The following is a 13,859-nucleotide window of genomic DNA, read 5'->3' as shown; positions in this document are numbered from 1 at the left end:
GTAGTTTCCTTTCAGCAGAGTCTGAAGGTCCAGATTCCAAATATTAATGTCAGAAATAGCTTGTTTAAGGGAAGAGCTTGTGATTGACTTTTGGTAGGATGGTTCTGCACAGCAAGTTTAAGATTTGAAACATTTGAGGTTGATTTTGTATATTTCTTCTTCTTGCTAAGATAGCAGTTATATTCCTATTCTGGTAAAAGATACAATAGGAACAAAAACAGTCCCAAAATATTTGGGGGAAGGGCTTACCACATTTTTTTATTGTAGGTGGAGTTGTCAGTGTTACTTAATAATAATCTTTTGACCACGTGGTAACACATGTCTCCTGTAAAACTAATTTGTTATTTAAATATAACTAGAAAAGGAAACACAAATAACATGGAAATAGCAGCTCTTTTTATCCCAAACCTGCCCCTGTGGAAATCAATAGCATACCCTTGAGTTGCAACAGTACCTTATTCTGCAAAATTAAACTGTTTTAATCTCCAAATCACAATGAAAAATATTTGCTGTATCTCATATATTTAGTACATTGAAGCTGTTATTTGATAACAAACACAAATTATGGAATAAAATTTATCCATTAATTTAATTGCAGTTAAAGATTTAATATTGAATGTTGAGTTGATACATTTGTTCCTGGTGTCTTTTCTAGTAATACCTTTTTGAATGTTATTTATTGATGTATCTTTGATTTTAAGCATGGCAGCATGGTATGTTTTTGCATTGATATTTGTTACATTCTTCCAAAGCTTGCCAGGTTTCTACACATTTTAATTTTGTTTTAGTTTTTTCAACATGACTTTAGAGTTAATTAAATTTACATAACTATGTCATCATTCTGTCCTTTTTCCTCAGGTCAGGTTAACTTTCCCAGCCTATTTAGCCAAACATATTTTGTAGGGGTTACTGGTATTTTTGTTTTTCTCCCTGATGATTTTAATGGCTAACCAAACCAGTTATTGTGGTATTTGACTAACAATAGTGATAGCAAGAGAAGTACATTGCAGATCATTTTGATTTTATTTTAATAAGGTCAGCAATAATCAAGGGAATGAACCAAGTAGAAAATTGTTCCCAAAGGGATATTAAAAGCGGAGATAATCTAATCCCCAAAGGTAGATGTGATGACCTGGTAATTTCAGATATGATTTTATCATTCAAAGTTGCCTGTCTCCAGAGACTTGCTTCAGAAAAATCCTAGATGATTTTCATTGTCAGCAGCTAGCACTAATAAAATTGTTTTTCCTGCAGGCTAGTGTGTTAGGAAATTAATTTTATCTAATTATATGAATTGCACTGTCACTTTTCATGTTGTAATTAAAACACATTTTGTCAGGTTCTAAGCTGCTCAAGAAACAATCAGTTTACTATTTTTGTGTTGCATTTTCGCAGAGAACAGTTCAGAAAAATGCAAAATATGTTTGTCTGGCAAATAAAAACTGCCCAGTGGACAAGAGACGTCGTAACAGATGCCAATACTGCCGGTTCCAGAAGTGTCTCAGTGTCGGCATGGTTAAAGAAGGTAAGGACTCTGGCTATTTATGATCCCAGAAAACTAAAATGTTATTTTTTATGAATCTGTGTCTCTGTGTGTGTGTGTGTGTGTGTGTGTGTGAGCATGGATGTCTCTACAATAAATTTGTCAGTGATGAGATTCATAACTTACCCCAAAATATGTGCGTTTATCTAATAATTTATTGATTTTGTGCTTTTCACCCCTATTATCATATTTAGACCATAGACCCCAGAGTTCAAGAACAGCAAGGTCACAAGAGGATAATTTGACAGTGGCCAAAATGTCTCCTTTATTAACTTTGAACATTGTTCGATAACGCTGTTGGTTTCCCCTTGTTATCTCACTGGGGGCTGCACTGGATTGTGTGCATTTTGACATAGGATCTCGTTTCATTCCCATAAGCTGATTGTAAATTTGCAATTAATTTAAATGGAAACAGGATCAACTCATTAGTCCCAATTCTGCAAATATTTAAGCATGTGAGTAATATTGTGTGAGCAGTCCCATTGCAAATACTGACATGGATAATATAACCTATATAGTGTGACCATATTTTTTCAAATGCTTCAAGAAAGCTAAAATTATTTTGAATGAATGCCTCTGCCATTTAAAAGGGACACTGCTAGTAGAAACACTAAAATCTGTGCTTCACATTCAGCTTGTTTTCAGCAGCAGAGTGTCACGGGCACACGTACACGGGCACACTGACGTGCTGCAAACAAAGCATGGACACGAGGAACACAGCTGGGCTCTCACTGAGCAGCTACATTGCTGCTTACGATCGTAGGTCTGACACAGCTCTGGTGCCATTTGTGTTCCTTTGCAATCAAAGGCATCAAGAGCACGTGCTGAAACTGGAGAACACTCTTATTTTTGCTGGTCTGGCCACTGTAAGGAAAGCAGGGTGTTCATTCTGATCCATCATTCGCTGGTACCTTCACAACTGATTGCCTTGGGATTTTTTTCACCTAGTTGTCCGTACCGACAGCCTGAAAGGGAGAAGAGGTCGGCTGCCTTCCAAACCAAAGAGCCCCTTACAGCAAGAACCCTCTCAGCCCTCCCCGCCCTCTCCTCCCATCAGCATGATGAATGCCCTCGTTCGAGCTTTAACCGACTCCACGCCCAGGGAGCTGGACTATTCAAGAGTATGTCTCACTTTTCTTTCCCTATTTGCTTTCTGCACAGAAATGATTTGCGAGCTACATTTCTCCTTACCAGCTGGTTTGCCAAAATGAAATTAAGTGTGAAATTTGGACGAGGGTAGAAATCGCTCCAGCCAGCCGTTGTCTTTTTGTGATAGGTGGACAATGAGAGGAAAGGAAGGGTAGTAGATATTAGTGTTTGTAGCTATTCATTGTGAGGATCTCAATCACAAAATAATCTAATAATCTGCTGTATATTCATGGCTGTGTTAAAACAAAAATGCATGGATAAATAGAGCATTCTTCTTGCAAAAAGGCTGTGTCAAAACACGATCAATTATGATGTCATTGATTAACCAGGAGCAGTACTTGTATGTCCAATATCTTAACTTCCATTTTCTGAAGGCTAAAATTTAATAGCACTTTCCTGATATTCAGATAGAAGGGTTGCAGAGTGTGACACTGGATGAATAGGACCATTCCTGTTGAAATCAACAGGAATTTTGCCATTATTTAAATGGAAATAGGATGTGCTTTGGATACCCCAGCCTAAATATTCCTTCAGTAAAACTCACAATTTTAAAACAAGCCTCTTAAAATTAAAATTCTGAAAAATCAGTAAAGCTTTACCAAAGATTATATATTTTTGTAACCTTGTTCTTTAATGTAGCATAGTCACAATTTAAATATTCATGGAATATTCTGAAATCTGAAAAGAAATGTTCTTTAGATATTAATATACAGCACTGAAATGCCTTGTTAAATACAATTTTTAGGCAGGTTGATATAGGATAAGAAAAAAACTACAGCTATGGAAAAACAAGATCAAATTCTTCCCCCTTAAAGAAATATTATTAAATTTGCGATTGTTAAAAATAGCAGCAGTACTCAGACAATAACTCCATTGGCCATTTATCACTTGTTGCTAAGTAATATTTAATCCTAAAGCATATTTACTGCAATTATATTAAAATTACTTTATGCTATTTTAGACTATATTTTTATATATAATTTAGCAATTTAAAACATGCTGTAACATATTTTCTTCAAACGAATCTGGAAGTATTAAATAATATTATTTTTCAAGTTATTATCAAGAATTTAGCTGTTCAGTGTCTGACAACCTACTATGGGGAGAATGCACTAACCATATCTACATGTACCTTAACTTACCCTAAATGTCTCAGGGATCATTCTACAAATGCCAAGGTGTGTGATGAGCTGTGCTCTTTGATAGAAATCTGCTGGCTTCCACAGAATTGCAGGAGTCCAGAGGCCATAGTTTGTATTTATTTATTGATATAAAATTCTTTTGCATTTACAGAAAACTGAACAAAAATTATGTACTTTTATGTGACTTTTTTCTTTGTCCTGCAGTAATTATTTCTCTTTTAATGAAAACAACCCACAGATTTAAATGTTGAACTATTCTGTTGGACTTTACAGGGAGCATATGATTGACAGTAAATTAATTTAGTCTTGGTAGCTAAAAGATTAAGTATGATTATCTGTTAGAACATATTAATATCTAAGTTTTTCTTTACAGTAAAATATATAATAGTCTGTTGTGCCCGGTGGTACTGAAATGACAAAAATATTCTACAAGAAATTAGTAGATTCTTATGTTTTTCATTGACCCTTATACTTATTTTGAAAAGTTACTGGAGGTCAAAAAACAAATGCAGTGTAAAGAGCAAGATTAACTGAATTTAATGAATTTAATGAAACGTGTCATAAACACACTGCAATGCTAAAATATTCCTATGAAGAATAATCCTGTACCTGTAAAGACTAACCTATGGCACATTCAGCTAGACTGTGACCCTGCTGAGCACCACAAATGGGCAGATCTGGAAATCTGGCTTTGGAGTCAGCCCTGACACTTCTGCAGATACGACCTTAATGTTTAGCATGGTCTTCGTGTTTACAAGCTGTAATATCTTGACTGTCTTAAAAACCACTGATAAAAGTTTCGGAGAAAAGTGTGCATCCCTTCCCTCCAGAAAAGCCTGTAGAGACACACACAGACACACAGAGCAACCCAGGAAAAAAAAACAAACCCAGAAATAAATTACATAAGCTACAAACTTTACACCAAAACACTGGAAACAGTTCTGTTCAGAACATGGCTGCTTTTCATCTCAGCACTGGTTTTAACTTACCAGTCCACAGCCGTGGTATATTTAGGTACTTGGTTTCAAAAGGCAATTGCCACGGCCGTAGTCTGGTCTCACACCTGTTTACTGGTACAATTCTCTGAGTTTACGCTTTTAAGGAAGTGAGATGAGAAACAGACCCTTGCCATTCTTATTCATGCAGAGTAGGCACCAATGTAAATAGAAATGTTGCCTTTTCAGAGGGGCAGTGCAGTATTTAGGCAATAATCCCCCCCATTCCTGGGCTACAAAATTAAGCACATATCATGGCTTTTGGAAAAACGAGTGTAGGCTTTTGTCTGTGCAGAGAAGTTAATGTTAGGCTTTTGCAGTTGTAGCCGTTGATGAAGGACTGATGAAAGCAGGCAAAGGGCAGAGCTAAGTTGTGCTATCGGGCTTCCCAACCTCAGGCTTTCCAAATCTCTTCAGATGTAACTCACAAATTAATGTTGCTTGCTACACATGCAACCCCCTCCTTAAGTAACAGTCATATTTCATTTAATTCCCAAAGGAGCTCCAAGGAAAGGAGGGGGGCAGAGCTTTGTCTTTTGTCTTTCTCCTGGTTTGCCTCCAGTTTGCATAGGGCAGGTTTAGAAATGCAGATCGGAGGGAGCCCTTCCATCCTGTGACGTCTCCTGACCAAGGGCAGGATTGCCAGCTGTCTTGGTCACAAGTTAGGTCAAATATCACTTCTTCTCCATGAAATAATCATGGAAAAAACCCACAACTATGGTGCATGAAACAGAAACATACATATTGTTTATGGTTACTTGTATGCTCCTAAGTCTTTTACAAGTAAATAATATTTTATTTTAGCAACTCTTTGTAAGTGCCGATACTTTATAGTGAGCAGTGATGTATTGCAGCAGCTGAAAATTATACAACTCCATGTAATCTTTTACCTTTTTTTTTTCTAAAATTGCTCTAGTGGGGTACACTGTGCAAAAAAATACAGGTTATCATTTTTTTAGATGCATTTAATTTGATTCAGTGCCCAGCGTGGGGTATACCACACTGTACCATTCACAGTTACACGACATAATGCAGCAATCCACTTCATTAGAAAATGTTAAAACTTTGCCTTACTTTTGCCAAAGGAATGTTTTATAAATATTGGGAACAAATTAACACCTGGCATAATTATGCTGAGTTGTGATGAGTTATATTTAGAATGAACCCATTCAGAATGGGTAGTACCTTTTTTCTTTTCATTTTGTTTTCCTTCTTCTTTACTGCTCAAAGGGTCAAGAATATATCTCAGCTTAGCAATACCTGTTGTGAGGCAGGAGTTTCCATCAGCCTGTTTAGTTTCCCTGTGTAGTAAGAAAGAGTCATGGGTCAGCCCCTGTGTAGCGAAGCACATCTCCCAGAGCCAAAATACACACTTCTTGTGGTTTGCTCTGTATGGTCACTTCTAGAGGGTCCAGAACATGCGTGGTCTTTGAAAAAGCAAATTGTCTTTTTCTGCCTGTTAATTACCTGTGTGCATCTTGCTGCAGTCCAGTGCCAGGAGTAGTTGATTCTTGCTGCTGGAGCATCCTCAACTGCTCCATTCAAGTGGCAGTCTGAACACATAAATAAGATGCAGCGTACAGATTTTTTCTACTGCTGCTCCCCATCTTCTCTGTATTGTGGCCTCTACCTGTCTCAGTGTCACAGGATCCTTTGGAACAGCTGAAGCAAAATTTGTCTCTATATGAATTTTGTAAGAAGGATTGCACATGTTTTACCAGCTGATTAGGGATGTGAGCTGGAACGCACCTGGAGAAACTCATGCAGTTAGTGTTGGCTAAGCAGAACACAGTCACTAAGAGCTAGTACCAGGACCCAAATACAGACAGAGGTCTCTAGGATTGCTGTAGTTCTCCCATCAGTCAGCAACTCTGACATTGTGTCCTTCATCCCTTATCTGCCAACCGCAGTGAGTTCCAGCTAGGAGAGGCAGAGTACAGGACAGCTACCTGAGAAGTTCTGCTTGCTGTCCCATCTCTCTGTTATGCACAGAGGTGACTTTTGGGTGATACCTGCCACCCATGGTGGTAATATGGTCCTCCCAGGCTGCCAGACCACTGTTACTGGTGGAGAAAGTGTTTTTTCTGCTTCCACTCTGGCTTGGAGGGTTGCTGGAGTGGCCTTTAGGCTGTTTGACTCAAGCCTAAGTGCATGTGGGAAGTTGTTTCCAAAGAGTATGCAGGCTTCTTTTAGCCATGGAGACTACCTCAGCCTTTCTTTGGCTGAACCCATAAGAGAAAGAGTGGATATGATGTCTCTCCCAGAAATAAGCCAGCAGGTGTCTGATGATGAGGATGTTACTACAATAAATGCCACATTATTCAGTACCTGCTCATAAAACCAGCAGCACTTTCCAAGCACAGAATTGGACTAAGCCACAAAAGCTCCTATTTTATTTTCTGCCAAGAGAGAGAGAGCAGTGTCAAAGGAGTGACAGGGATCCACTGGTGATGAAGTAGGAGATAGTGGGGACGGAGCTGTCAGAGGGTCACAGGGAAGCTGAGCAAGCTGAGACTGTCAAATGGTTGCCTGGAAGAGTTATGGCCACATAAGCAGGATAATAGGTTCTGCTGAACCTCAAATGCTTCAATTTGAAGGATAAGAGGTGATATGGGGCAGCTGGTTTACTTTGAACCAATTCTGTATTCAAATGAAGCAATGCTGCATGTGTCAGATAAAATGTGATTTATCTTATGTGTCTCTATCACTGTCAGATAAAATGCACTTTGTGAGGTTTTGGAAGAAATCTGCATTTCCAACATACTGAGACAAATTCATCAATGGGAAAAGTGTTTCATTGTAGTAAGCCAAATAATGTTCCTCTTCTAGTGTGATGCAAATTATCCTACCCACCAGCTTTCTATTTCTGTTTACTAATAGCATATAAGTACTTGTAAAATGTGATATTATATTTTAGTTATAAATTTGAAATTACTTCTATACATATGGAAATATTTTTGTAATATCTATCTGAATAGCAAAATGCCTGTAGGTAACCAAATAAGTAGGTAGATGTAGACCTATTTTTATGTCTTATAAATAATACCAGCTTTGCCACAGAAGGAAATGTTGTCGGGCAAATAATGCTGTATGTTTCACAGAGTGCCCTTAAATGCATATAACCTTGCTTTCTGTGGCTTTCATTTTAGTACTGTTCCACTGATCAGGCTGCTGCAGGCACAGATGCAGAACATGTACAACAGTTCTATAATCTTCTGACTGCCTCCATTGACATAACTAGAGGTTGGGCAGAAAAAATCCCAGGATTTACTGACCTCCCAAAAGAAGATCAGACATTACTCATAGAATCAGCTTTTTTGGAGCTGTTTGTACTAAGACTCTCCATCAGGTAACTATTTATGTAATTTCCTCTTAAGATGATGTGAAAAATCATCCATCTGAATATTTTTAAGGAATAAATATGGCACTGTCTTTGAACGTTGTCATTTGTACCAAGAAAAAAGCACCCAAAAAATCAGCAATGTCTGCATACAAAGGATATAGTGTTTAATTTGTTTTACACTGCAGGAAAAATCAAGAAGGTGATTTACAAAGAGATCATAGGTGTCACTAATGTGCTTCTTTTATTTGATCTGTCCCATCTTCCTCCTACATAGTAATCAAAATTGATCTTCAGTTACTATTTGAGCAAATCTGCTTTGTATTCATAAGTATGAAATATAGAAATGCACTTCAAGTATGAATTCTTTTCCTTTTCCCTTTTTGATCTGTTTTTGAAAGGGATGAAGAAGGTTCAAAATATTGTTCAGATTGGTTTTCTTTTTAATACCAAGTAATTTAATAGAGTAAGATGCTGTTTGTCAGTCTAGCACTAGTTAAGACACTTCACCAATTTCACTTTCAGGAACTGGCAAAATTGCAGACTGGTGATTTCAGTTATGCCCATGTTTATTTAAGTTGAATATGACCTTTTCATGTGTTTTTTTAACAAAAATTGTGGTAATGGAGAGGGAAGAAGAGGAGAGCTTGGCTTTAATTTCTCTCCTGCAATCAGGTTTTCTTATAAAAGAGTTTATGCAGTTATGCGTATTGTCCTGCATTACTGCGTGTGTTCTCCATTGTTTTTTCCTTGCCAATTTTTACAATCTGAAAAATGCAGATGATACTAAGTAAATGCTGAGAGTTGCAGAACCTATCTTTTTATTAGTTTTGTACGTCAAAATGCACTCACTTAGTATTCCTTTGGTTCAAACATACAGTATTTAATGCAAAATGTCTTCTCTGTTTATGCCTTTGGGCAGGACCAAAATCTTAACTAATTAGACAGTCTACACCACATGCTGCAGCTAACCTCAGGCTTATAACTCTACCAAGTAAGCAATCACAGAAGCTTGTTTGTTGTACTTTTGCCCCAAGGGAGAAACATATTGTCAAACGTGAATGCCCACATATGTCTCAAGATAATATGCCTTGGATTTTAAATGACAGACGCTTCAATACTGGTTATGCATTTTTCTGTAAAGTAGAAGATGCATTTATAATTTTTTCAATTGTTTTTATTTGAGGTCTGATACTGCTGAGGATAAGTTTGTTTTCTGCAATGGACTCGTGCTTCATAGACTTCAGTGCCTTCGTGGATTTGGGGAGTGGCTCGACTCTATTAAAGACTTTTCCTTAAACTTAAAGAGCCTTAACCTTGATATCCCAGCCTTAGCAAGTCTATCAGCTCTAACTATGATTACAGGTAAGTGCTCCTTTGTTAACAGAAAGCTTCAGACTCTAGTGCTTTGCTTTATTGTAGATTCAAGCGATTTCAGTTAATTTAGCTATGTTCAGGGTGAAGTGATTGTGATTTTTATGAACTAACATGACCATATTGAAATTGTGGATTAACATTATGCTGTCAGACACCCCTCTTAAAATGTAATCTAAGTATTTCTTTGCAGCTTCATTGTTTTCTCGGAGTAGTCTCTAAAAAGCAAACTGCTTCCAAGCAAGTTGTGTAGCTCTTACAAAAATATTCAAGATACTTGCTGAAGTCCCAGAAAATCTTAATTAAATTACCAGAGCTAGGTCTTCTGTGTAGGAATAGTAATATCAAGGCAACTTGAGACCTAGAAGCCATACAGCTAGCGTAGCTCATCTCTCAGCAAGAGAGGTAGACCAGAAAGAGTGTCCTGTGAGGGCAGGCAGGGTGCATTTGATAGCCAGGCTATTCTAGGTATTCCAGGTACTGCTTTTCTGAGAGAGGAAAATCAGAGAATAATGAGAAAAAAGTCACATTCCGCAGTTGTACAAAAGCTTTTGGATGTATATGACTGTATGACCCTTTCTGCCTGCTGGGGTGAACAGCAGGAAACTAATGTCAGAATCTGCCAAATCTGTCCAGTAAGTACAAAATAGGGGAACACAAGCTTTTAAAGTGTAATTTTTTGCATTCCTGAAACAATAAAGCCCAGCATACCTTGGGCATCTTGCAATAGAAGAGTCACAGCTGATGGCAGCAGGAGTCAGGAGAAAGGGTTTCTGTCAACCACACAGCAGAATTTGGAGAAGAAGTCATCTCCTCACAAAGAGCCTCTCACTCATATCAGAAAAACTGGTAGATTAACAGTGCAACTGTGTCATCAGTGTGAGATAGGGCTTCAGTGTCCCCTGAGCTGGATCTTCCCAGGGATGCTTATAAGCTCCAGTGGGATAGATATTGATTTCCTTCTGCGTTTCAGACATCCACTACTTTGCAGGCAGTGGCCTCAACAACAACCAGCTGTGGTCTTCATTTTACCTGGAATGAGAATGATGTCAGGGCAACCCTGAGATAAAACACTCAATGACAGATATAAAAAAAATGAAATTGGCCAATTCCTGCTGACATTTGTAGGGCCAAGATTTTGGGTTCAGAGTTTGCACAGTATCTGTCTTCCTGCATTTTGGTGAAGGGTTAATGTATGTATGTATCTCTTTGTCTCCTAAGCATTTTCAGTTTTTTATTAATTTTTGTTAATTTCTTCTGCAGTTGGAAAGGGTACTTTAAGATCCAGATTCTGGCTTCTTTGATAAAACATTTAAGACCAGAGTAACTCATTGGAGCTGCTTAACTGTATAAAAATTCCCGAAATGAGTGGTATGTTAAAGTCAGAAAGAACATTCCCAATTTACTTTTTTTCTGCTGTGTATTTACATCCACTGGCGTATGTTCACACCTACTTACATATATGTACTATAAACACCTACATGTATGTGTATGTGTGTGCATACTTATATACATACATAATGTATTTATGTATGTATATGCATTTAGATATCGCTAAATCAAGGACAGTGCTGTCCCTCTATATATCTTTACATACAGGCATATATGCTCATATATATGGCACATATCAGTGATTTAGAGATATATGAGATATGTCTTTCTTAGGCAGCCACAGGCAGTATTCTTGATTATCCTCCTGGAGACTGAGAGTATGCAGGTTGATGAACAGGATTCCCAGCAAGCTACGTGAATGTAACAAAAGCAAATGTATAGGAGGAAAACTTAGAGCCCTTAACAAACCCACATTCTGTTTTAACATGGTAATTTGTTCAGTTAAGCATTGCTTGCTTGCCTTACATAAGGAGTCAAAGTTGTCCAGTGGCTGTCTCTGTTCACCCTAGGATAATTAGAAACAGGTTTTAATTGGATACATCCCACATTTCTTCCTTTCATTGATCACAACACTTCCAAGAGTTTGCTATATTGTTTTGGTCTTCCCAAAGTTTCTAAACAAATGAAAGCAATTGTTGCCTTTAAAAGGAGACAATTTCTGTACATAGAAGCTTTAAGATTTTCTCTGTTTGTCAAGCTTGTCTTGATTTTCTCTCCTGTGTGAGATGGTGTTTAAAATTAATGTTGTTTTCTGCTTATTCTTTTATTTCATGAGGCTGGTATATCTCTGCTGATTTGGTCTAAGGACAGCATGTATTTTCATGTGATCTAAATTAGACCAAAGCTCTAGTGACTTATATTCACAGGTTTCGGATATCCAAGGGCAGTTAGCTAACTCAGGGACTCAGCCAGAAATTTGGTCACCTGAAAATGGATAGCATTGTATAATGATGAACAATATTAAAAATAAAACATGTAAGAGGAAATCAGGTGATTCTAGCTAGCGTATTGAAATTATTTGTTCAGGAAAACCTTGAGATTTGGCTCTGATGTGGCATCCCACAAGAAATGGCTTCTTGTCTCCTGCCTGCAGTTTGAGTATGACAAGCCATGTGATGGTTTTCAGCTAGTCACACTAAAAGAGAAAAAACAACAAAGAGAAAATTTGCAAAAATGAAACCTGAAGAAGTCTGAAATGTTGAACATTTTTAAGCATTGTTTTGAGGCTTGGCTTAGATTTAGATGGGTGGTTTAGGTGCCATTCTTTATCTCCTAGGAAGGCACCCTTTTCTCCTGTAATGGACTGTTGGAAGCAATAGGTAGTTGGCAAACTCTGCTTCAAGCCCTTTCTGTCAGTCAGACAAAGGAAGAGCAACCTTTCCCAGGAACACAGGATATCCAACTATTGAGTACCACTGTCTTTTGTCTTAAGAGAACTTCATACATTTCACGGGCCACAGAGTGGCTGTTGTGTCTGATGATTTGTGGACAAGCTAGTGGTCAGAGGGACACCCAAGGCCCTATCTCTGGTCTGATTCCAACAGGAAGGGAATCTGACCATGGTTCTCCCATGTCCCAGGTAGATATCTGTGTCACTAGGCTTCAAAATAAGAAATAGTGGGAAAGCTTTCTTTTGTGAATCTAGTTGCTTGCCTTTAGTAACAACACTGTAAAACCAGAATGCTGCCTTGAGCAAAATTTTCTTGATTATCACACAAATTGCTTATAACTTGATGGCTTAACCAAAAAAAAACAAAAAAAAACCCCAAGACAACAGCCCTGTGATCTTTAGTAGTCATAGCCTGTTTTAATACTGTACAGCATCCAATCTATGGCAGTTTTGCTGAGGAGAAGAGTAAGAGGAGTCACTATTCTCTTTCACGTATTCTCTCTGTGTTCTTCAAGAGTGGCAGGTAGAACTAATGTCTGTCTCCCAGTGAAGGAAGAGAGAATAAATGTAAAATTCAGTGTTGAAGACTAAAAGACATTCCACTAGTCCCAGTGTCCTAAGACATACTGAAGGGTGTTCCTTCATTCTGGGATGTCAAATTTTCTCCCCAGAAACAGCTCCGGTAGTTCCAGTGACCTTCAACTAACCCTGCTGACTTGTTTGGAGCTGCAAAGCTTCATGTCCTATCCCAACCACAGCTGCAGATGACAGCATAGGAGGCATGGCTATAGGCATGTAGGTTAATTTGTTCTTTTTAATGTACAGAGCATTAAAAAGAACATTGTTTTCTTTGGGTAAAACTAAAGATATGTACAATATTTTGCATTATATATTCCATTAGAAAGTCCACATATTTTTGCTTTTTCTATCTCTTCTATATGTTCTTGAAATCTGTGGTATGTTGCCCAGAAGGAAAAGCATCATGTCAGATTGTTGATGAATTTTCAGGTCCTCTCAGATAAGACATCAGCTTAAAAGAGCACCCAGAATGGAAGAAGTCGCATCTTGTGTACTGTGTAGGCTTCCAAACAGTTAACTTAGAACTCTGTCATGCCAAAACACATCTTTTTACTGTAAGGTGTTCCTTTAGGATCTTCCTCTCTCTGTCTCTCTTCTCTTTTTCTACTTCCTTTGGTTGGTTTAGAAAGGCTGGACTCAACTTCCTCTACAGCATATGAGTGCTGCTCTAAGCATCACCCAGAAGAAAGTAGGTGGGAAGCAACACATGACACTCACCTCACATGCCTATGAAAGCAAAAAAAATAGTTCTGTCATGTTCTTCTTTGGATCACTTATTCTGTTGGTATATAGCATCTAATGAGCTAAAGAAGAGTGCCAACATGGAAAGGAAATGCTGGTCCTCTTGGGTCGAGTTCTGTTGTGAGTTCCACACAGATGATTTCTATGAGTTTAGTGTGTTCATGGATCACAACTGTTCCTACACAGTCACTCCATGATGGACTGGGCAGTGTTG

The 13,859-nt window shown here is 38.0% G+C and overlaps 1 protein-coding gene across 2 annotated transcripts in view; it reads left to right on the top strand.

Annotated features, from left to right (window-relative positions):
* Positions 1 to 13,859, top strand: part of NR4A3 (nuclear receptor subfamily 4 group A member 3) — a 28,448-nt gene that overhangs the window by 7,371 nt on the left and 7,218 nt on the right. For both annotated transcript variants that reach the window (XM_064431598.1, XM_064431589.1), the window contains 4 exons: positions 1,396 to 1,525; positions 2,492 to 2,664; positions 7,979 to 8,178; positions 9,356 to 9,534. In XM_064431598.1, the coding sequence (XP_064287668.1) occupies positions 1,396 to 1,525; positions 2,492 to 2,664; positions 7,979 to 8,178; positions 9,356 to 9,534 (682 nt within the window). The remainder of the gene's footprint in view (positions 1 to 1,395; positions 1,526 to 2,491; positions 2,665 to 7,978; positions 8,179 to 9,355; positions 9,535 to 13,859) is intronic.

Source organism: Passer domesticus, chromosome 1 (genome assembly GCF_036417665.1).
Source record: "Passer domesticus isolate bPasDom1 chromosome 1, bPasDom1.hap1, whole genome shotgun sequence".
Taxonomy (NCBI): Eukaryota; Metazoa; Chordata; class Aves; order Passeriformes; family Passeridae; genus Passer; species Passer domesticus.
This window is presented reverse-complemented; position numbering and strand designations above follow the sequence as displayed.